Genomic DNA, 24,476 nt, shown 5'->3' on the forward strand with positions numbered 1-24,476 from the left:
TCGTCCTGATGTCGGGTTTGACAGACACCAAGAACCAGGGATGCGGCAATGATCACAGACCTAACTCGGAGAGTGCGTACGAGAGAGGACTCTGGAGTCAAGATGTTGGACACTTTGACCCTCCTATTCAAGGACGAGGACGAAGTCGGTCACCGCCCCGATTCTTCAATCGAGAACGAACTCCACCAAGAGGAAGAGGCCGTTCTCCGTCAATGCGAGGATGTGAACCAAGAGGGAATCCAGGGCGTTATCGATCTCCACCGCGTCAGCAGCAGTGGCGTAACGAGAGACCGAGTCGCTATGAGCCGCCACCCCAACGCGATGATCGACTGAGTCGCTATGGACCGTCGTCTCCGCAGCAGCAGTGGCGTGACAATCCTTCGAGAGGACGAGGACCTTCACCTCGACGTGACAATTTCCAAGGGCGGAACATGTCTCCGCGTCGATTTGAAGACCGTCGTGAGAACAGACCACCCAGCTCTCGTCAAGTCAACGCTGTGAACCAGAACCAAGGTATGCAATCAGCTCAGTCTGAGTTTGTGGAGTGGATACTTGATTCAGGATCCCAGGCAAATGTCTGTGGTGACCTGTCATTGTTTACTACCATAAGGGAAGACCAAGCTAGTCGACTTGACTTTGCGAATGGCACAACTGAACACACTTCTGTTTGTGGGTCTGTGCTATTGCGTGTTGTTAACCAGGCAACTGGCCAGCTCGAGGACCGTCTCCTGGACGACGTGGTGTACACACCGAACGCGAAGGTGAACATCATTAGTTTGGGCTACCTACAAACGAAGGGCAACTTCAAGTTGACATGCTCAGAGGACCAACAGACTGCTTGGATCTCCAAGCCAAGCACATCACTCAAGTTCATGATGCGTGACAGTATCTACCGACTACGTGCAGAAAAAGTGACTGGAGTAATGGTGATGGCGGCTCTAAAAGAGGACATGGACAGCAAGAAAGCCATGGAGCTGCTTCACCAACGATTTGGTCATATGAGCATGGAGACGGTGAAAGTGTTGGCAAACAAACTCGATGTTGGAGTTAAGATGAATGCAAAAGGTCTGACTTCCTACGAGTGCGTTGCTTGTGCTGCCAGGAAGGCAAAACGAATGTCTTATAAACGGATTCCATCGCGGAAGTCCGAACCTCTGGAGACTCTCATGATGGACATTTGCTCTGTGAACGAACAGTCTGTGGATGGAGCTACAATGTTTCTCTTTATCATAGATGAGTCTACAAGGTACAAGTGGCCGTTCCTACTCAAGAAGAAGAGTGAAGCAACGTTTCACATCAAGGTCCTACTGAACAGGCTGCGAACTCGTTTTCCTGAGAAGAAGGTGCGACGACTACACTCTGACCAAGGAGGTGAATTTGCAAGCAAGGAGCTAAGTGACTACTGCGTCGACCAAGGGATTGAGCAGCAGTTTACGAACGCCTATTCTCCTCAAGAGAACGGCATTGTGGAGCGTGCTAATGGTGTGGTTCTACCAAGAATCAGAGCGATGCTGATGGCTACACACATGCCCAACTCCTTGTGGGGAGAAGCCTTCCTGCATGTGGTGACGACGTTAAACTGGCTACCCACCAAGCCTTTAGGATTGGTGTCCCCGCACCAGAAACTGTACGAATCGGAGCCCATGCTGGATGATTTGCGTACTTGGGGCTGTCTGGCACACGTGCGTATCCCCCCTGAGTCAAGACAAGCGAAAGAAAAGCTGGAAGCGAGGGCAAGACTGTGTCTATTACTGGGTTATAGCGAATCGACCCTAGGCTACAAGTTCATTGACCTGGTGACAGCTCAAGTGGTGACAGCTCGTAGTGGGAATGTGAAGTTCCATGAAGAATTCACAACCGATGGCATCTACATGAAGCATCTATTAGAGAACGCATTCTTTGATGGTGATCATACTCTACGCGAGACTGTACCTGTGGCGCGCATCAAGACCAACATGGAAACGTACCTTCCAGGTTGGAGTGACGGCATCTCTAGTGCGGAGAAGCCACTTGAGGCGGTACCACTTGCTGACGAACCTGCAGAAACTGAGTTAAGTTCAAGTGGAAGTTTGTCAATCGTTGACGCACCTGTGAGCAAGGACAGTGCGGAGACTGCTGGTGTTGCAGCACCAGCCGTGTTGCAGGATCCTACGGAAGAAACCGAGGAAGGTTTGGAAGTGAGGAAGCGCAAGAGACGCAGAACAAAGAAGAAACCTGCAATGGTGGAGAAGGAGACAAGTGGCTTCGAGATTCAATCTCCATCAAGAGAGCCCTGCCTAAAGCGACCAAGAAGGAAGCAGAAGGCGAATGTTCGATTGTCGGATTACGTGGTAGGCCTAGTGCAGGCTATGACTACGGATGTGCAGATTCCGACGACGTACAAACAAGCACGTGCAAGCAAGTACTGGCAGCAGTGGAGAGCTGCAATGTTGGTGGAACTTCAATCGTTGAAGGGTCACAAGACCTGGAAACTTGTACCCCGCAAAGATGCCAAGAAAGTGAAGGTGATAACGTGTAGGTGGGTCTTTGCTGTGAAGCGAGATGAGCGTGGACGAATCAAACGTTTCAAGGCGCGACTAGTGATCCATGGATTCAAACAACAACTTGGGATTAACTACTCTGAGACCTATGCACCTGTGATCCGGTTCGAAACCATACGTGCGGCTATCCACTACGCTGTACAAAGAGGTTGGGAGGTGTTGCAATTTGACGTGAAGACGGCTTTTCTGTATGGAGACTTGGACGAGACTGTCTTCATGGAGTAGCCTCCTGGCTTCCAGGTGGATGGACCTGGGTCCATTTGCAGATTGTTGAAGAGCCTGTACGGACTGAAGCAAGCACCGAACGTTTGGAATCGCACGCTTCATGCGAAGCTTGTTGCGATGGGCTTTACTAGGACGGACTCTGACTACGGCCTATATACATTGAGGAAGGATGGTGAAGTCAAGTTGCTACTGACTGTTTACGTGGACGATCTACTGCTGATGGGTTCACGTGACCTGTGTGCCACAATCGCTGCCTCACTGCAAGAGATATTCGAGCTCACGACGATGGGCACAGTCAAATATCTCTTAGGCGTCGAGATCCTGATTGACCGGCCGCGCCGGCAAATAGTGTACTGCCAGAAGCAGTACGTACTGGAGGTGTTGAAGCGTTTTCATATGGAGAACTGTAATGGCTGCGCTACACCAGAAGCTACGACGCCCTCGAAGACAGACGTGCCTGCTTCGAAGGAGTATCTTCCCTACAGAGAACTGGTGGGTGCTCTCCAGTACCTCGTTAGTGCATCGAGACCTGACATAGCTCATGCTACCCGACACCTGGGCAAGTATCTTGCGAGCTATGATCATATGCATTTCGCACAAGCCAAGAGGGTGCTGCGTTACCTGAAGGCTACATGTGACTACGGACTAGTGATGAATGTGAAGCTACAGACTGATGTGCAAGTTAGTGGCTACTCTGATGCTGATTATGCGAACGACCCTGTGGATCGACGGAGTATCAGTGGCTACATCACTATGCTGGACGACAACGTCATCTCCTACGCATCTCGCAAGCAAGAGATCAACGCGCTTAGTACCTGTGAAGCTGAGTACGTAGCAATGGCAGAGGCGACCAAGGACTTGTTGTGGCTTGCTGGCCTATGCAAAGAGTTGAGCTGGAAGCATCCAGTACCTCAACTACTGGGAGACAATCAAGGAGCCATTGCCTTAACTGCGAAACCTGGCAAACATTCGAAATCGAAACATATCGATAACAAGTCCCACATGATCAGACGCCATGTGGAGTTGAAGCAACTTACAACCCAACACATCGGAACTGATGAGATGGTGGCCGATATAATGACAAAGGCACTTGCAGTGGTGAAGTTCACGCACTTTCGCAAGGCTATGAAAGTCTTACCTATTGTGTCGAGCGATGACAACGTATCCGAGGACATGGCTACAACTACGACTACTGCTACTGCGTTGACTACTGCTGTTGATGCGGAGGCTGTACCTGAGCGACATTGATGAAGACGAGGGCGATCGAGTGGGAGTACTGTTACTGAGTGGACTGCTATTGTCTTTGAGCTGCGACTACGCTACTACTAGGACTATGGCGGCAACTAGGATGCGCGTGTGTGATCGCGTCGACTTCCAAGTGCGTCGCCGAGATCAAGTGGGAGTGTGAGCTATAAAACTTACCTGCGTGTCGAGCGCCAGTGCATTGCAGTCTGCCAGTGTCCGGTGCCCCCATCTACGAGCCACCGTCCACTGCCAGTGTCTGCAAAGACACATCCCAAGGACACTCATGCGCCTGGCAGTGCAGCTTGCGGCTGCACTACAACCGGCTACACTGAGTACACATGCGTGCAATGGCGAAGGACTATACCAAGGACTGTATGCACAAGGACATCGTTGGCTGTGCGCTGCCAAGATGGTGTACTCAAACGAGAGTGCATTTATCTAGAGTTTAGTATTGACTTATTTGCTATTTGTATACTAATCTACTTTTGCGGTACAGCGGTGTTCTGGCGGAGGCTGCTCAACACTTTGCGTTTTGACGCCTGCCGCTCATCAGAGAGCAGCAGAGAAGAGCAGCCTCGCCAGACACCGCAGTCCTGTCGCGGCCTTTTGCCCGGCACTTACGTGTTTACGTTACTTCCTGATTAGTTTCCTAAAGTTGACATTTAAGTGTATTTACATTTAAATGGCTCCTACTTTTAGAAGCGATCGACACATGGAGAACAATCCCCCCGTGACGAACCCTACGTCACCACTTGGCGAACCGGTATTGCTCTCTAGCTCTTACATCCTCCATACGCTGCTAGGACCGGCTGAACGCTCTGTGCTGCCTTCCAAGCTTTTCTTCTATTACGTGAGTACAACTCGACCTCCACGAGGCACGAAGCCACTGAGTCAACGTCGATTCGAACAGCTGGTAGTCGTATTGGCACAACATCCAGACGATAGTGAGATCTCCGCGATCTGTGGCGACAAAGAGGAAGAGCTACCGGTAACTCCGTCCAATGAGAAGAAGAGGACGCAAGCTTTACTGCGCTGGGAAGTACTGAGGACTCCTCAGTGAGGAGGTTTGTGAGAGATCATGGAGCTACTGAAAAACGGAATCGGAATAAAAGACGAAGCATCGCGGGCCAAACGATGGATCGACTCACGAATACGGTGGGAGGGTTACAGCAGAAATTACAGTTACTGGAGATTCTGGTGGCAGATCGCTGGCTTACTAGCGTCCAAGCACAAGAGCTGGTAGCAGCATTCCCTAACGCAGTAAGAGCTCGAGCTCGAGCGGCTTGTCTGGTTTTCTCTCGTATCGTCGATCTCGAGAACTTTATCCACGTAAGCATATCGGTAACACGTACCGCACTTAGGATAATTAACGTGTTGCTTTCGTGTAGATATTCGACGGATTGTCGTTAGAAGACCAAGAAGAATGCGTTAAGCGACTGGGCTGGCTAAATCTCTTAGATCCACTACAGCCTGATCGACAATATCCACCATTGAATTTGAGTATCTACGATGAGCGTGAACTCGTACAAATACTGGCACAACTCGCGTTAAATGAAGGCTGAAGTGATACCAGGTCGGTATGTAGCGTTCTTCCAGCAGGAAGTCTACAACAAGTAAAAAAATATACAATGAATTTGCTAAATAAAAAAATATATATGATAAGCACGTACTCCGGTGACGAGGCAGCTTCGGAAACGACAGAGAGTATGTCTGTCCTTCCACCGCCTGGATGGGGTCGCGCTGACGCTGTGGGCCCCGAGAGTGTGAAACACCATGGAGCGGTTTGCTTCCGTTACCAAAGTCACCAGAACGGCGAGGCAGACCACACTCAGCGAGATGCTGAGCGACTTGCGTCGCGTGATCGCGTGTTATGCGGCTCAAGACTTTTCCTCTAACAATCTGTGGAAGACTTTGGTCACCCTGGGGCTGTCAGCCGGAGACCAAACGCGCAGATACTTCAAAGGATCTGTTAACAGAAATCAGCACAACTGACCATGGTACCCAACACCGTCGGGTATCATGGTCAGATAAATAAATCTTGCATAAAAAATGAACCGTAAAAATGTAATACAACGTCTGCGTGTGTACGTGGGTCGACGGGTCTTGCTGCTCGAAGCCACATTTCACATTTTCAAAACTACCGATTACTTGGTACTATCAAGCTCTACTCCATGCTCCACTTCAAACTCGGTTGGGTTGCTTCCTGTGCTGCGTTGCTGCTATCTACAATCACTGCAACAGTCGACGATACGGACTGCACTGCTGGGGTCGAGAGCGACATAATGAAGTCTACTCGGTTGGCGAATGAAATACCCGAAGGCGGACTCGGCATCCTCGTTGTCGACCAGCAAGTGAGCTTCCATCCGGGAGGGTCCCTCGCTATCGACTCTGCCAACGCAGACGCTGCTCGAATTGCTGCGTTTATCTCGAGCCACACAGCCGAGCTATCACAAGTCGTCCTGACCATGGACTCGCACCAACGCTACCACATCGCACATGGAATCTTCTGGGAGAACGAGGCTGGGAAATCTCCAAGTCCGTTCACGCCGATCTACGCGCAGAACATCACGGACGGAGTGTGGAAGCCACGAGACTCGAGCTTGAACGAATATGTGCTGGAGTACACTCAATCACTCGAGGCTAGTGGCAAGTTCTCACTCACAATCTGGCCGGAGCACTGTATTATCGGATCACCGGGCCACAATATCGTTCCAGACGTGCTCGAGTCTGCGCTTGAGTGGACGAAGGCGTCGCTGAAGCCGATCCAATACGTGATGAAAGGCAGCAATCCGCTAACTGAGCATTATTCTGCTTTGAAAGCGGAGTATGAACTGCCCTACGATCCGTCCACGAGGTGATGAACCATTGAAGAGGTCGTAGAAATATTTCGAAATACTTAGTACTATTTTAATTTTATCGGTTTGCAGCTTGAATACGGCGCTGATCAAGTCGCTACAACGCGCTGGCAAGCTCGTCATTGTGGGTGAGGCGCTTTCACACTGCGTGAACTTCACTGTCCGCGATCTTGTGGACAATTGGCCGGTGGAAAGACTGAGTGATCTTGTAATTCTGACGGATTGTTCGTCGCCGGTGGCTGGATTCGAGGCTGAAGCTGAGGTAAGAACATGCTATGTAGATGTTCCACTTGAATAATCTGTAACTTGACTTTGTGGCCCGTTGTTTTGCGCAGCAATTCTTGAAGGATATGGCAGCGAAGGGGTTGACGTTGACGACGTCCTCGGCGTTCAACTTGTACGCTGCGTAAGCGGTAGTAATTTGGTAAAATGGATTTCTTCTTTTTTCAACTTTCACAGTACTACTCATTAATAAGTGGCGCTATATTAAAACATCAGAATCTACTTCCAAGTAAGTTTGTTTATTTTTAATCATCTGACGATCTTATTTTTTCATTTTCTGCAAGTCCATCGTAATCCAAGACTCTACTCGGTCGTGGTCTTAAATGCATACTCTAGCTCTTTCAGATCATAGTACTTGTAAGTAAGTAAAATCCCCTCCGGGGCGCTATATTGAAACTGCTTGTTCGTTTAATAGTCTTAAGTTTTCAATCCTTACTTTTATTTACTTCTTACCTTTTTCTCCAAAGCCTAAAAATTAAAGTGATCTGCAAGTACTGTAGTGCGTCTGCTTCGTAGCCGCAGTATCTACGCGCTGTTTTCAAAGCTCATGCCCGATTGTAATTAGCGAGTCATGCTTTTAGAAACCCCGGATTTTTTTCAAAGTCTGACCCTATTATTGTGTGACATTATTGTCCGATAGATTAAAATCACTAAACACGGCCCTTAAACAGAGCAGTGTTTTGTTGACCTATGCTTAAGAAATGAGCTGCAAAAACTCCTGTCGATGACTATGTTGAGGAGAGCTTCTATTTTTTCCTTTTGCGTTTGTGCGTGCTCAGACCGATACAACGTAAAACAGCATCACATAGCACGAATTGGTCTCATTCCAGCGGTACATGCAGCTTTTTACCAGAGTGCTCACCACGGACCGAGTAGCCAATCAGATCGTGTAAAGGGGTACGAATCCCCATATGCTACATGAAGTGTGACACATTAGCACTTCGGGATACCTGCTACATGTACATAATACCAGGGGCGTCAAAGGCCAACCATTGGCTGATGACATAGCTTTACTATAGGTGACTTATAGTTTCTCAAGCTTAGCCTACCTGTAAATACATTCAGCTCACAACTTACCTTAAATTGGTCACTTCGCCCCCTTAAACCTGTGAAATACTAATCGACTTCCTATAGCGCAAGGGGCTGTGTGACCCCGTCACACTTGGTTGCACTTTTAGTCAATCCACGCCAACGCGGGTAGACTACCTGGACCTATCTGAGACTCATCGCCATGGATAGGACGACTTATCTCATCTGAACGACTCACAGTTTGAGTCGGTTCGGGAGTCTTCGGGATGGAGGCTCTACGGAGCTTGGTAGCGTCGACACCGGCTGAGCAGAAGAAGCATGTCAATGCTTTTGACACCTACAAGCGAGGGCTAATCGCACTTGTGCGGGGAAATTTGCAGGCTCCGGCGGCGGAGACAAGCCGCCACACCCCGAAGCCAATACGGCTGAAGGTGAAGCCGTATGAAGGGAAAGAAGGTGCGAACCTTCACTTCTGGGTTCGAGAGGTAGAGCTCGCGATGGACGCGGCTTTGATCTCGACCGAGCAACTCCGCGTTGCTTTTGTGCTTTCCAACCTTAGCGGTCGAGCTAGCAGCTGGGCGAACACGCGGGAGGCAACATCGCCTGGATGTTTCACATCCTGGGCTCAGCTGTGCGAACAGCTTCCTTCCGGCGAACTACGAGTACCGACAGCATTTGCGCTTCCTCTCATGCAAGCAAGGAAGGCGCGAGCTGCACGAGTAAGACCAAGAGATGCTGGAGCTCACGGCGTCGCTAGTGGGCAACCCACTCAGCGAACACATCGATGTGACTGTGTTCATGGACGGCCTTCGGGTGGATCCGGTGCGCGCTCATCTGTTCCGGGCGCAGTCAAGCACCCTCCAGGAGGTGATTCAAGTGGTCCCAAAGAAAAATACAGCTATCGGTAGGCGCGCACGTCGGCCTCAGCATGGCCATGGAATTCTGTGTCGAATCCCGGTCGAGAAAACCCCACCGGACCAAATCCCGTGGAAGTCGGGTCCGCCGAGCAGCGCGACATTCGATGCTTTGGCTGCAAGAAGCTGGGACACTTCAAGCGTGAATGTCCCGCGGAGAGACATCGCAGGCGGACTTTCCCCAAGCCATCCTCAAGGGTCGCTGCCAGAAGCCAGGGAGCCGTCGATTTATATGACGACTCCGAGGATGCTTCGATGGTTGCGGTACCCAGAGGAGGCGCTGGCCAAGTGGAAAACTTAGGTCCACAAGCGGGTAACATAGTTCCGCAGACAGCTGCAGCTGTCACGAACGCTTGTAATAGCGTGTCCAAGGTGGGTAACAGCGACCTACACACGGTCGCCCAGACCCTGAAGAGGAAGACGTCGAATATGCATCCTGTGTGGGTAACACAGTGTCAAACGAGGTCGCCCAGAGCATAACTGAAGAGGAGGACGCGAAATGCGCTTCCTGTGTGGGTAACATAGTACCACACGAGGGATCGAGCACCCTGGCTATCGATGTACAATGTATCGGATTAGCTTTGCGTGCACGGATTTACCATTCGTGGATACCTGGTAGATAAGAAAGCCACGTGCAGCCCGCGTTTGGTGTGGTGGACGTTTTTGCTTGCATTGAGAGAGGTAGCTATAGGCAAATGCGGTTTTCGTATCTCTTCAATGATTATCTACACTTATACAACAGCAGCAAGATCGTTTTGAGAGGTTGCTGAGCAAGCTGTGTACTATCTCCGGTGTGAAAGGTCCTTTGGCAGAGAACGATTTGTTAAAAGAGGTGGCGTTGCTGAAAAAGGGGAAGAAATACCATGAACCCGAAGGGGACTTCATAATTTTACACAACGCGGCTTTAGTGTTTGTGGAGGGGCTGGAAGGGGTGTGTGAAGAGATCTCAAAACTTGATGACGATATAAATCGCACTCTAGCTTCTGCAGCTGCAAGACTGCGTGTGGTTGCGTGCAGCAACATCTACACTCTAATAAGGTACCTTGCCTTTCATATCCAGTCACACCAAAGGGGCTGGTAGCGCTATCCATGCCTGATCTTGCTGCAGTCATTAACATCGATAAACCGCGCCTTTACAGTGTTTTGGAGAGAAAGGCGTCTATCAAATAGGGCATGAGCTCAAGCAGCCGAAAGGCTTTTACAGTGACAGCAAGCTTTTTAAACGAAATGTCAGCGCTCAATCATTGTCTTGCAAGTGCTGATGAGGCGTGGGCTATCGGCGGCTCGTCATCGCGTTTTCCACACTTGACTCACTTCTGTGGTGGACTGGCTTCTCTGTTTCCCAACACAGCCTCAGTCGTGTCCGATTGCTCGGTACTGGGCTGTGAAAAGACAGATAAGAGAACGTTACTGTCCGACCTCTCGCTGGATGGAATTATGCGCTGCAAGCAACAGAAACGCCTGGGTCAATTAGCCACCGATAGTTGGTAAACTCGAATCCATTAAAGGTCTCACATTTCCCACTTTGAATAGCATGATTAACCCACACCAAAACAAGACCGGAAACGTGGTTAATCCCTTTTTAGACGAGGTCTGCTAATGACGGAGTCCTTCTGAAGGACCTGATCAGGTGGATACAGTTGGTCTTCGCAAACGAGTTCGCAGGCGTTCCTATGCGTCTGCTTGAGCCCACTTCCAGGATTGAGCGACTGTAGTTGACTCACCAAAATCATCGACAAGATCAAGTGTCAATCCACAATCGGGTAGGACGACCTACGCAAATGCGCCCTGAGCCAAGCTCATCATCGTCTGCATTTCTTGACACACACCTTCAAAGGCATAAGGAGCATGGAGTAGACACTGAATTGCGATGTTCACACATTGACTAACTACTGTAACTTCATACAGACAATGAGCGACGACAGCAGCGAATCGAGAAGAAGACTCGACATCTCTAAAGAGCATCGATCGCAGAAAGAAAACTCGGACATTATAGCAGACCTTCAAGTTTTGGGAGTCTTTCGGTAATGACTTTGGATTCTCCGTGTGGATCGATGAGCTACCCAGGGCACAATAAGCAAGGATGATCTGACTACTCTCCAGACTGTGTGCCTCAGAGGGACACATCAAGTCAAGGATAGGAAACAAGTATCAGGCATCCGAAGGGATAAATCGCAGCAGTGACCTTCGCACACACAGCAGTCCGTAATGCTAAGCTTGATTACCATGGTCCGGAATTGGAGCTTGTCGCTCAGGTGCAAACGCACGAGCAGTCGGGTGGTCCGGTAACAGCCAGTTACAACATCAATGCTGCTTAAGATGCGAAAGATTATCGATCTCAGCGACCTACGAGGGCGGCTTCTTTAAGGATCAATCGTTTTGGGCTTCTTCGTCTTGGTTAGATGCTCAGAGCTCTGGGGTCCAGTAACCATCGATAGATCAACCGGAAAAGACAGGGTACACTGCATGAAGACACACAACTTGGTCGTGAGGGACAAGCAAGGCAAGCCAGTCAGACTGGAAGCTACAAACGCCCATTCCATGGAAATTCTATTCGAGATTAAAAAGGCGACCGGATTGCCCAGGGCGTTATGATTAAACACTATCCGTATGTAACGTATTTTTCGGCCACCTGATGACCCACAATAACTTTAAGATAAAATTAAAGTCCTGTGGCTTACAAAATGCAAATTTGTGGTTGTTTTGCTCAATACTAACATGCAATACTACAGATCGACCCAGGCGACAATAGCATCCGGCGGTGCGTCCTCCATCCACTCCACCTTTTGTCTCTGTCCAGCGAAAATATGCATGGAAGACATATGACCTCCAGCTGCATTGATACACCCCAAAATGCTAGCATTCTTGCGGGCCGTGAAGCGTTGAATGTTGTCAGGCATACCCCGAGGTGTAATTACTCGCTGCTGGTAGCGCCATTCCCCAGTCTCATCACAATTCCAAAGCTGGGCCAGGCAGTTGCGCAATTTTAGTTTGTCACTAGCTTCTTCTAGATTTCCGTAGTAATATCGCCCTACTTCCTCTGTAGAAGCTTCAGCTCGTTTTTCTCTAGCATTCGAGCCTTCCGGAAAGAGATATGATCTTCATGCTTTGCGATCCATCTTTGAACGAAGGTGCGACCTGGAAACGTGTCCGCAACAAGGCGGAGGGCTATAACGATGGTAGCCTGCCTGATAAGGAAGTGGGACTCTTGAAACCCAACACAAAACCCGCGCGAAGCCCTGTGATCGATCACTTCAAACATACCTTCCTCAGATCCTTTTGAGAGGTAGGTCAGCATGGGTCCGGTGGCACTTGACGAGCACATTTCGTTCTACGCGGCCGCACAGATTCTTACCCCACCCCCAACCCCCCACCCCACCCCACCCCAACCTTTGCTCCGGATATACATTCCTTTCTTCACGAGCTGCATGCCCTGCTCTGATGCTGGATATTTGCTTGGCCCCTGTGAGCTTGAATGGCGTGAAAATTTTTGCATCGTACCTCAAACGAAATGAGACACCCAGTGGATGATCCACGTCTAGCCAACCAAATAGATTAACCAATAATACAAGGTTGACTCGACCGGAAATATGATGTGACCGGAAATGTGTACATCACGGATACCGTTCAGATGACGACTTAGCAGTACAGTACTGTTTAGAGGTGCGGGCAAGGTGGCGTTTCGAAAATGTGACCGTGGGTCCATTTCCTTCTTCTATCTCTCAGAGAGAAACAATCAATACGGCCCAGGTGGTCAGCATCATTAAGAGCACAGCCAAGAGCATGGGACTGCCCCCAAAAGAGTACTCATGTCACTCACTCTGTATTAGAGGGGAAGGCGCGCTATCAGCGGTCGGGAAACGTGACCTGGTCATTCGGCTCATGAGAAAAAAATCATTTAATGATCAAGCTGCTGCTTTTCGGTGTATACTCGATTACGACCAGGAATGATTCGTGACGCGGCCACAAGCACGATCAAGGCCCCGACATGGGAGCACAGTGAGCCAAGTTCAACCGCGCTCGAGAAGGAAGGCCATCGAGCTGACTTTAAAAAGCTAATCGAGCCATTCGTAGTGATCACCGAAGGAGGAAATTTTTAGACTACTACTACTACAGTAGTACTACAGCAAAATGTAGTACCAATAGTACTACCGTCTTACCCCGCATATAAGGCATAGGTGCTGTAAATGAATACAACGCTGCTTGTGTGTTATATTCATTTAGAAAGCCTATGTGTTGTACAACGAACAAATTGTTTGACTTTGAAGAAGCAAGTCTGTGGGTCCTGGAATTTGGCTTGGTCGTTTAGGCTTGACCCTCCTACGCGATCGGCGTGGGTTCAAACCGCCACGCTGTGCTTCTTGCTAAGAGCAGCAAAGCCGTGACCTTTCACGCCTGTCCGAGTCTGCTAGAACAGCAAGTTTCTCGTGGATACTATAGCTACGTCGCTCAGCACTCATGACTGTGTAAATTATTAATTAAGAGAATTAAAGCTAAGTAACAGCAGCACCGACTAGTTTGTTCAGAAGGGTTGGGAGCTCTCAAGAATATTCATTGGTGGGTACAGCCTTGTGTTTTACACATGTGTTCTAATTAGATAGGTGGTATGTCGAGCGAATCCCGAATTTATTTAGAACACATATGCCTTATATGCGGGGTAAGACGGTAGTAGGATAAAAAGCACACAACATACCACGTAGTATTACTTCGAAATATAAACGAAGTGTAATCGATCGGTGTACTAGACTCTCATTCCACTTCGTTGCCTACAATTCGTCCTTGACCTCAGCGAACTCGTCCACTTCGTCCTGATCCGAGGGTTTCTCAGTAGATTCCGTCGGGATTAACTCCAGGTCGTCCACCACTTCAGCGCGAGGTACCACATTGGCATTGTATACACCTGTATACGACGGAAGAGTAAGCTTGGTAGGGTAGGCGCCTCCGAAGTGGATAGTAAGCTCTGTGGCCTCCTTCTCGCCAGCCGGACCGAAATCCGGCGGACTGGCAACACCCACAGACACGCGGAGCTGGTGGTCGCGTTTCACAACGTACGAGGTCGGCTGGAAGCGGAAAACAGCCTCGTATACTTGACCAGGCACGATCTTACGCGAGTCTGCGCGCTTGAACGAGTGCACACTCGAGTCTGGGCGGATAGTCTTGTGTACAGGGTTCAGCAAGGCCTCAGTGATGTACGTGACGCCTGGACGCTTGTTCTCGTTCGGGAACGGAGCGGTGTAGTCCACATCTTCCAGATACGCCACAAGGTTCACGTCGGGCTGGTCTACTGAGAAGAAGAGACGCAGTTCCGCTTCGCCCGTGATCTCCGTTAGAGGCAACTCAGGGGTGAGAAACGTAGCGTAGTGGTCCGCCAGAGGCGTGCGGTCGTGGTAGTACATGGGACGCAGACCGAAGAGGTGGTCCAGCATGTTCCAGCGCGACACTGCGCCCAGTGTTGGCTTCACCGTGACATTGTGACTCAGTGTGCGCGTTTCACTCTCTGGTGAGGGCTGGAACTCGTTGTTGGCGCCAAGGTAGAACGTCTCGTCACTGAGATACGACGGTGGCCACGAACTCGCCTCCTTCCAGCGGTTGTGCGCCATAGTGAAGTAGTGCACAGGTAGTTCGTCCTCGATCTTAGTGATCTTACGACGGTTAGTATACATGTGGTGGTCGAAGAAGCGACTCACTTCGTCCAAGTGGTAGAAACATTTCTGCTTGGACTGAGCGAACGGATCGGCGTTGTCCACACCCGCGTGACTCCAAGGTCCAAGTGTGAGTCGGTGGTGTGCGGCGTCCTTCTCAATGGCTTCCAGCGCCTCCTTCGGCAGCTTCGGTAGCAACGAAGCCGTGTCGGCATCCAGAGTGTTGGTCAGGTATTGAAACAGTAGGATACTAGAGCGAGCCACGCCCATGTCAAAGAAGCCAGCGGATGTCTGCAAGGCGACGCCAGAGGCGGCAATTGCACCGAGATGGCGGATGGCATCCAGTTGCTCTGCTGTTACCCCAACGGAAGCCAGTTTATCATCACGGAAGTGCACGTCTTTAAGTTCTTTGGCCAGATCCGGGTTCTTCGAGTGCTGATAAATGTAATTATCGAACTTCGCGTCATCCTCGTCCACACGGTAGACTTCACCACCGAAATGTTTGAGCATAAGACGGGGTTTAAACGTGGGGATGTTGTTCCAGCGAATCTGCCGATCGGTGGCGCCTGTGAACGACGCCCAGTCGCTCAGAGCCTTGTCGTTCTTTACGCCTCCAGGGAACAGCGCGTCCTGGAAGACATCGACAGGCGCACTGTTCACCGAGACCGCCTTGAGCGCGGGATGGCCACTAGCAGCTGCAAGGAGAGCACCGACTCCGTCCAGTCCCTGGCCGAAGACAGCGACGTCTCCGTTACTCCACGGCTGCTTGGTGATCCACTCGATGACGTCGTAAGCGTCTTGCACTTCAGCGTCGGCAAAGTCGAACGCCTTCGTGCCGGCCGAGGCGCCAGTACCGCGCACATCCACCGAGACCCAAGCGTATCCGTTCGTGACGAAGCGTTGCACGTACGCGTTGACGCGTGGGTTGGTGAACTTACGCTCGTACCGTGCGAACATGTTGAAGGGGAAGTCGAGCGTGTAGCCACGGCCGTGACGTGTGGGGAAGAGCACAGTGGGCACCTGTTGCTGCTTTTCCCAGAGGTAGTCGGCCAGATACGAGTCCACCGCCAGGTCGACACCGTCACGCATGGCCACGTACTGCGTCTCGTGGTGAGTCTTCTTGGGGTCGAAGAACCGCAGCGACTCGTAGCGCCTCTCACCGAACCACGAGTGGTCGTTCACGTGCAGGTCGCAAGCGATGGGGTCTTCGCGATTGGAGATGTAGCCGGCGAACTGGTGCGCTAGATACAGCGAGATCATGGAGAACACAGCGTTCTTCATGTAATACTTGGTGTTGGCCGCCGCCTGGGGCTGACCGGTAGCTGCAGCTGCAGCCTCCGCCATCGTCGTAGAGCTAGTCGACTTGCGTGGGGCGAGGACACTTGGCGAATGACGCACATCGGAGCTCTTCGTTGACATGTGAATCCGGATAATTAACGGGTATTAGGATGTAGAGGTAGTATTCTTTGTGAATGCAAGTGTGAGGATAAGTGATACGTATGCGCTGATGTGGACGAAAAAGGGGATGCGCCGACGACGTTGACATCGAATTTGGACCTGCAATTTCACGCGGTGTTGGCGGACGTTGCGGTGTGTGGATACGTTGGGAACGTTGGAGCAACAATTGAACGGCGGAAATGCGCCCTGAGTCATGGCATGACGTGGGGAGTTAATTGGCCCGTGCGTCATGACGATGACATTGCAGGGAGCAGGACTGGAGTGCAGCCTCCAGAGGCACGCGCTGTGCACTTCATGTGCACAATTCATAGCGGCATGCATGTACATAATTGGCAAGCAACGGTCGTTGAAAAGAAATTCAACGATTTTTCAGAAAAATGGAAACAGTGCCAAAAATAGGTTATTTCAGTAGCAACCTGAAAGAGAGTTCAAGTTAAATGGTACTGAGAGAGTTAAGAGAGTTACTTCGAAGGAGGTTTTTAGAGTGAAGCAAAAAAAGTGAAAACTTAAGTGAAAAGTCAAAAGAGTTAGTGATCGGTACTGAAAGAGTTAGCTCTTTCAGTACCGACCACTTGGAGCAGGTTTACCGACACATTTGCAGTTATTAATGACATGCAATCTTTGCAATGGCGAATTCATTTTATTTAAAACCTTAAGAGCTTTTACTTCGATGTAGCTGTTACTTTTTACTAAGAAAATGTCAGCTAAAAAGAAGCATCTGCACGCTAACAACAATCTGGGTCACGGAGTCTAGAACAGGTGCTAGCTCGTACGTTATCACTGGGAACCTTTTAAGTTGTGGTCGCAATGCTGTCAACATAGTCTCCACATCTACGCCCCCACTGTCATCTTGAAAGCAAGCGTAAAGCTGGTCCCATTCCGCAACTTCCAGAGAGACTCCAGCATCTCGTAATGTCTGCTCAAACTCGCATCTTGAAAGCATCTTTTTTTCACCAAACAACACACCACTGGCACGGCGGTCGTCCACTTGCCACGTTGCATCTGTATACTCCCATAACAGCTGACGGAGTTTCAATAACAACGATCGCGATAGAGTTGCATCAACTCGGGACTCCATCTCGTCGGAGGAATCGTCATCATCAACTTGACGTTGACGAGTGTCAATAACACCAGTGATCGTTTCCTTGCGTGTGTAGACGCCCTGTAAGTCCATGCGAAGTTTCCCAAACACTTCTGCTTCTGTACGACCCACAGGAAGTGCCACGTGTCTGCCGATCCATTGGGCGTAATGATCGCAATTCATTTCATGCGCAGTGGCACCGGAGATCTGGAAGCCCCAACGATTCCCTTGGTCGTCCATATACAGTGAATTAACTGTCAGTTTTGAAGCAGCTGTTGGATGTAGAACGGCGGTAAGAGCTCGAGAGTTGAACGCTCGAGAGCAGAGGTTTACAGGCTGAGAGAACGATCCGAGGTGGCCTCGTGATGTTAGAGTGAGAGACGCAGCAGCTTTCGGGGCTTGTCGGGACAGTTCCAGCATATTTTGCATCTTTCGAGCCCGAGTAGACACCGTACGAAGGTCGTGACACACGCTAAGTGCACCTGAGATCTGTCGAGTTAGAATGGGAAGAGTACTGAGTTGTTCGCTTCGAGACCCCGCAGCAACAGCAGGATGATCTCGAGGGAAAAGCAGAACCAGGACACCGACGATTTCTTGGCCATAGCTGCTCCAAACGGGACACGCGACTACGGAATGACGCGTAAATCCAAGTCGAGTATCGGAGCGAGTAGCTTTCATCGTGTAGTTATCCACTCTGGATCTCTCGCGACGTGACGTATAGATAGGCTTTGAGCTGTGCTGACTAATAGTCGTTCCTTCTTCTTCTTCGTCTTCTCCATCATCGATCCACTGTTTCACGATAACGGCGCTACCCCTAATAAGGACTTGTTGAAATAACCCCTCACTTGTCGGTGCACGCAGTGTCTGATCTGTCACCACCGACAGTTTTCGTGACTGTGCTCCTAGCGACGGGATAAAACTCATACTCGTGCCTTGATAGAGCGCAGTTGTACTTGAGTTATGCGGTGCGAGCGCTGCTGCAGCTTGAGGCGATATCTTCGACGACCACATGTGACGTTCGTGCATCTTGTCAAGTGGATTGGCGCCTTCGTCATAAACAAAGAGGTGGGCCGTGGTACTGGCGTCAAAGATGCTCACACAGGCGTTGTAGACTGCGTTGATGACGCCGACAACACTCATTTCTTTAAAAAATGACATGGACGCATCCAATAACAGCGCAATTTGCTCTTTTTGACGTAACATCCGTTGTTTCTCGAGAATTGCCGCCAGAACGCTGCAACTTTGGCTCTGGACAATAGACAGGAACAAATCGTGTTCGTCGAAGTGAGTTTTGCGTCGTGTAGTGTTGACCAGCTGCAGTAAGCCCACCATTCTCTGACCCGAGTCTACAGAGAATGACGCTCCAGTGTCGGCGTTTTTGACGAGTCTATTCATGCCAGGGATAATCCCTTCCGCTTCTTCCACCAGTAGCGGAGCGAACAGCACGTTGCGAGCGGAAATCCCATTGAGACTGTCAACAAACGCGTTAAAAGACCCCGTCTTTGTCGTGTCATTGACAATCGTTAGCTGCTGTAGACGTACAGCTTCTTCCATCAAAGATCCAGCATAGGAAGCTTCAGAAACTGCAATTCGATGTCGACGTTTGTGGTGGAACGTCACAAGTTCGTTCGTATCTGGATCTACGACGTAGACTGCAGCGCCTTGAACGCCGATAATCTGCTCCGCTGCCATGCCAAGACTCACGATGGCTTCCACAATGTCCCCATCACCGATCAACTTGCCCACATTCCAGCACAATTCCTGGTTTCTTTGGAACAATTGCGAGTTCTCGATGGCTAACGCGATGAGTTTCGAGATTGTTTGGAGCAAAAACTCGTCTTTGGAACGGAAGGGGGCTCCTCCAGACTTGTTGATGACCTGAACCACACCAAGCAGCGTCTGGTCTCTTGCAGAGTCCTCTGAAGAGTCTTCAGTTTTATCAGGACGAGGCTTCTCTAAGGTATTTGAAATAATAGGCACCGTGAGCATACTCTTCGTGCGATAGTGCGTCTTCTGGTCCCACGCTGAGTTAAACCGTGGGTCTTCGTAGGCATCTGGAATGTTGATACTTTCTTGCGTTTCAGCGACTAAACCGACGATACCTTGGCCGAAATGAATCGTCATGCCAGCGTTAACTTTCTGCGCTGACCTCTGGTACACTTTAACCCCAGCGCCGCTGATGTCGCTGTGCCAGTTGTGTAGCGTTCGTGTTGCCGTGTCAGCTACGAAAAGAGAACAACGGTCGGCGTCCAAGATGTTTTTCGCATTTTCAATCACAACTTTGCCCAGTTGGTCGAAGTGGAGACACGTGAAAATCTGTGGCGCCAATCGAATGAACGTTTCTTCGTTCACTTTGTTGCTTTCGACGTCGGTGAAATACGCGACTTTGGGGAATAATCCACTTGAAAAATGACATAACAGCGTTAGCAACGCCTGGTCTTGAGGCGTGAAAGCGTCGCATTTCTCGAGAGCGATCGACAGCCCCAACGCCTGCACTTCAGTGAGTTTCCCAGAGACCTGAACGACCGCTACCACGTTGTTGTCGTGTTCAATCGGTACGAGAAGAGTGGACGCGTGTGGGTGCGTCACCAAACGATCGGCGTTGTCGGGGGCCGTAGAGTAACTTTGGTGCTTCGTCATGTGTCCTGCAGGTAACAGTATAGCTCGCCTTGTATGATACACGAACGCCGCCAATCCACAGGGTACTGAAGCCGAAATGTTGCTTTTGGCGCTTGATGAATTGCTCAAAGGTGGCAACGCAGAGCGTACAGTTGCCATTTTCTCTGTGTTGTTTTCAGTTCTCGACAGACGACACCAGAATTCGTGCTCGGACTTGTCAACTACCAGTACTAAAACTTGTTCGGCATGCATCAACTCTCGACATTCTTCCGTTAACGTCTCTGCCAATTGGTACATGTGGGTGCACTCAGCCACACGTTGAAGCGAGCGAGCCATGACCTGGAACGATTGGTGTACTGACACCATCTGCGAGCCACAAAGCTTGACTTCTTGCAGCCAATCTCGAGTACTGCGATCCAACGTACTGTCGTGTAACGCAACGAGCTGATGACGTAGTAGCTGCTCGAAAGCTTGACCCACATGCGTCGTAAACGACATCGACGTGAGGGATGAAGACGAGGCAGAGATCGTCTCAACCGGCTTGTCGCTGGGAGGAAGTGGTAATAACTCTTTCCAAATATCATCCGAGAAAATATTCTGCATTTGAAAAGTGTCTCCATTTGGCGTGAAAGTATTTCCAGGGTTACTTTTTCTTCTCCTCGCAAGAGTTGACGTGGTCCTCGGTCTAGTGGGCGTGTGGCAATAGAGTTGACGCGTTCGATGGAGCCGCAGTTCATTTTCTTTCTCCTGGATTGCAGTGTGCGCCTTCTCCAGAAGACGCTCTAATCGTGAAAGCTCGTGAGAATAATTGGCTAGTTGATGCGCGTGACGCTGCTGTACTTCTTTGCGTTCTTCGTCAAATTTCTCCAGTTTCGTCATGTATATTTGCAAGTTTGTATCGTAGGACTGTCGCCCGCTGCAAGGTCTTCCTTGGTAGTCTGCTGTTGTTTGTACCCGTGGGCTGGAGCTCGGCGGTCGTCGACGCGGAGAAATAGTAGAGTGTGGTACTTTAGCTCTTGAGTTGTCAGCTTTCTCCTCTCGTGAGTTCTCTTGTTGCGGGGGCTTTGGTACGGCCGGTAGTGATACCTCGTGCGTCTTATGGGTGCGATGTACATGTAGAGCACGCAGAGTCTGCTTGTGCATCTGCACTTCAGCCCGTAAGCTCTCGATCTGCAATAAACGCTGCTTCTTCTCGTCGGTCATAGTCGCAATTAACTTGTTTTGTTGCTCCAGTTGATGCTGCAAACGTTTGTTCACAGCACGGAGACGAGTGATGACAGTGTGCGTATGCTGGTCGTAGTAATTTAAGGTTTGCCGCTCCCGTTCTCTCTTCATCTTTTTAGACCGGTCCTTTAACTTCTTTAGCCCTACGTCATCACATCGATCCTCCTCGCCAAGCTCATTTGAATCTGCTGTACTAACCTCGCTGTCACCAGCTTCACTTCGGGTCAACTCAAGTTTACTATCTGGTACCTCGGCCTTATTATCTTTTTCATCGTCTAGCTCTTCACAGTCTTCATCAGAACCTGCGGACGACTCGACATTTTCCACTCTCGTCACACTTGACCGCTTCCTACGTGGCGTCGGACTTGGCATCCTTCGTGCCAGCTCGTACGAAGGTGGCGCATCGGATTGCTTCGGTGATTCCAGACGGATCTCAACTTTCATTCCCACACAAGAGAACGCACTTCTGCTCTAAAACGAGAGCTCTAAAAACACTCGGGTGTTGACCCTCTAACATCTAATAACTGCAGTGACAGTACGCCATAAAAAAGTTATTCAATATACAACTTCGTTTTTCGCAGCGAAGTAATTCGCGTCGTATTACAAAAACTACGACAAATAAACTGGTCTTTTTAGTCCACCTCGTCCAGGTCCAACTCCTCGTCGATGCTGCTGTCACTCGGACTACGAGGACGGCTTATAGAAGTTCCGAACGAGGGGTAGGAGGCCGGGGACATTGGCGGCGTGGACAGCGACGACGCAGAGGAAATCGACGAAGACGACGAAGAGGACGGCAGAGAAAAGCCCGACACCAACTCCACGGAGTTCCCCGTCTCTTGCGACGGACTGCTAACGTCACTGTGGACAAAGTTCCGCACGCCACTGAGAGTACGTCGCATCACTTCGAGAAACGTAGGAAAACTCGACGACGACGAGGCCGACGCAGACGACGTTCGGCCATTCTCATCTTCCCTTGTCTGGCTTGACGCTTGCTCCGCTCGCAGTCGCTCTTCGGCTGCAGCGACTTCAGGAATGACGCCAATGGTGCCACTAGAAAACTGAGAGGTTGTCTCGCTCTGAGGAGTCCGTGGCGAAGAAATTCTACCCGATGGCGAGGGCGGTCGATACGTCGACTGCACAGCATCAGAGTGACTGGCCTCGTCGTCTGAGTCCTCGTCCTCATGTCCGAATGACGCGCCGAAGAAGTCGTCCGACAAGAAATCGTCCAGTTCCCGGGCCACTGCCCGTCGTTGCTGCTGATCCGACTCACTTGAGTCACTGCGATGACGGTACGCGCCTAGTAGAGGGACTCGACTGTTGTCGGCCTCGTCTGGGCCGTCTTCAAACCCGAATGAACGTCCTATAGGGGGCGTAGATGGCGTTTGAACGCGTCGAGTAGAGCCATTCTCGTTGCTGTGAGTGTCGTTGTTACCTCGACTCAGGGACGCAAAAGACGAAAGCGAAGCTGGCGCGACGATCGCGTGGATATGTACATCGATGCTTCGTCTCGGCTGCGTGGACTCACTGGCTGCGTTTGGAGACGTGGCGATCAGATCGCGAATCGACAGCGAGTTGTCCTGAGCTTCCATCGAGGCTGAAACACTGGCGGCTTGTCGCTGAGCGGAGCCTCCGTGGCTACGACGCAAGGCTGCTGTGTGGCGCTCCTGTTGACGTTGTGAGGTCTCACGTAGCTCTGGACGTAGCAACGGATCGAAATAACGAGCTGAATCCATCAACAACCGGCCAAAGCGATCAAATAGAGGGGCCACCATGTGGGCCACCTCCGACACCTCACTCTCACGAGCCTGGCCCGGATCCATTGACGTTGGCCCACTCGGCCCCGTCTGGACGGCCACATAATCTACTGAACTGCTGTCTGATTCCACCTCGGTTGGAGCTTGGCCACGCTCCTGCTCTCGTCTCAGATCTTCTTCACACAGGCCGGCAAGGTGGTCGATGTGTGGCATCATTTCTCGCATCAGATCTCGCACGTTAACCACCATTCGACGTACATTGTTGTCGCCTACGCGAGGCGCACTGGGTACTCTCGCCGTAGGAGTGGGCGACATTCGCTGTGTATTTTGTGCGTGAAGAGTACGCGTGCGAAAGGCGGCAATGCGGTCCGAGTCGACGTCGATCCACTCGTCCCATCTCGTGGGCCAGCCATGATAATGGATCAGCACTTTCCCGTCGGCGACGGCCATTACAGTGGACTCGAGCCACTGATTCACTGTGTCCTTGACGTCGAGCCACTGGCCAACAAAGAATTGTCGCGGGCCACGTCGCGTCGTTGCCTGGCCCACTGTCTGTTGCTCCACCTGTGCGTCCTCTTCAACTCTCTCGTCCTCCTGCTCTTGGGTAACAGTCGACAACACCGTCCGCATGGTCAAAATTCCCTGTGTAATAGGCTCCAAGTCAATGGCCGACTCCTGTACTCTCGGGCCACTCAGGCCACCAATTCTCATACCCTCGGCCGCCTCTTGAGGAGCCTCGGCCACTTCGTCCAGGATCTCCCTTAGCATGGGCAACGGCTGCGGAGTTGTCGTGGCCCCCGTCCGTCTTAGGGCTGAGCGTAGGTTGGCCAAGTTCCAGGCCTGGCCATTCCCCTCACGTGGCCGAGCGCTGTCACTGGTCGTCTGCGTCGTGCTGCTCGTGGCCGAGTTCGCTGGCGGCTTGGCCACCAGGTGCACCGTGTGGCCGTCCTGCAGGTCGTACGCAGCCAGCGCTACTCCGTCCTTGAGCAGCTTGCCACGGTAGATAAGTCGCTGTCTCGGGACCGGAACGGCCGTGGCCAGTGCCACCTTGGCTCGGAAGTCGGCCACCGACATGGACAAAGTGGCCTCCACATCGAACACGCGCTCGTCCAGTGTCTTGAGTCGCAGGTGGAGCGAATCGTTAAACGGAATGGAGGAGGCAGACTCTACCGCATGTTGAGGCGAGTCTGGTGGCGTCTGGATGAAGGGCTGCGGAGACGGGGACGCAGGGGGCGGCGGGGAGGCCGCAGGAGCGTCGTCCGCCATACTGCTACGTACGCTTGGAGCTGCGAAAGGTGATGTACTGTTCTCATAAGTTAAAATTGAGTTTGTGACCCCCGATAACTTATACGTACCTGATTACGAAACTTAGTGAAGCAGTGGACCAGTGACTACAGCACTTCGACTAATTATTTCGGTCTAAGATCGTACCGGTACCTCACCGGTTTGTAAAACTTTTGTCGATTTTTTTAAACGCTTGACAAATATTGAGAGAATCGAACTCTCAGGTCGTAAGTCGTACCCAATCCATCCGATACTAGGGAAACTCTTAACCCCTTCAAACCGGGAGCCTGCATATGCAGCTTTTCAAAAATGCTTAACCTGCAT

The 24,476-nt window shown here is 50.9% G+C and overlaps 5 protein-coding genes across 5 annotated transcripts; 2 read left to right on the plus strand and 3 right to left on the minus strand.

Moving 5' to 3' along the window:
• Window positions 1–5,144: 5,144 nt before the first annotated feature.
• PITG_11590 (uncharacterized protein) lies at window positions 5,145–5,905 on the plus strand (the record flags this gene model as incomplete). Its single annotated transcript, XM_002901093.1, has 4 exons — window positions 5,145–5,339; window positions 5,399–5,556; window positions 5,716–5,801; window positions 5,847–5,905. 4 exons carry the CDS (start codon window positions 5,145–5,147, stop codon window positions 5,903–5,905), a joined length of 498 nt encoding a protein of 165 aa, XP_002901139.1.
• Window positions 5,906–6,292: 387 nt separating this feature from the next.
• Window positions 6,293–7,275, plus strand: PITG_11591 (uncharacterized protein; the record flags this gene model as incomplete). The annotated part of the gene is made up of 3 exons (XM_002901094.1): window positions 6,293–6,864; window positions 6,938–7,127; window positions 7,201–7,275. The coding sequence occupies 3 exons, from the start codon at window positions 6,293–6,295 to the stop codon at window positions 7,273–7,275; spliced, it is 837 nt and encodes a 278-aa protein (XP_002901140.1).
• Window positions 7,276–13,856: 6,581 nt separating this feature from the next.
• PITG_11592 (serine protease family S15, putative) lies at window positions 13,857–16,076 on the minus strand (the record flags this gene model as incomplete). The annotated part of the gene is made up of 1 exon (XM_002901095.1): window positions 13,857–16,076. The coding sequence occupies one exon, from the start codon at window positions 16,074–16,076 to the stop codon at window positions 13,857–13,859; it is 2,220 nt and encodes a 739-aa protein (XP_002901141.1).
• An 814-nt stretch (window positions 16,077–16,890) lies between these two features.
• PITG_11593 (uncharacterized protein) lies at window positions 16,891–20,769 on the minus strand (the record flags this gene model as incomplete). The annotated part of the gene is made up of 8 exons (XM_002901096.1): window positions 16,891–17,096; window positions 17,160–17,262; window positions 17,320–17,965; window positions 18,062–18,606; window positions 18,697–19,175; window positions 19,218–19,993; window positions 20,078–20,504; window positions 20,604–20,769. 8 exons carry the CDS (start codon window positions 20,767–20,769, stop codon window positions 16,891–16,893), a joined length of 3,348 nt encoding a protein of 1,115 aa, XP_002901142.1.
• Window positions 20,770–21,746: 977 nt separating this feature from the next.
• On the minus strand, window positions 21,747–24,134 carry PITG_11594 (ubiquitin family protein, putative; the record flags this gene model as incomplete). Its single annotated transcript, XM_002901097.1, has 1 exon — window positions 21,747–24,134. One exon carries the CDS (start codon window positions 24,132–24,134, stop codon window positions 21,747–21,749), a length of 2,388 nt encoding a protein of 795 aa, XP_002901143.1.
• Window positions 24,135–24,476: the final 342 nt, after the last annotated feature.

This window comes from Phytophthora infestans, genomic scaffold (assembly GCF_000142945.1).
Source record: "Phytophthora infestans T30-4 supercont1.22 genomic scaffold, whole genome shotgun sequence".
Lineage (NCBI taxonomy): Eukaryota > Oomycota > Peronosporomycetes > Peronosporales > Peronosporaceae > Phytophthora > Phytophthora infestans.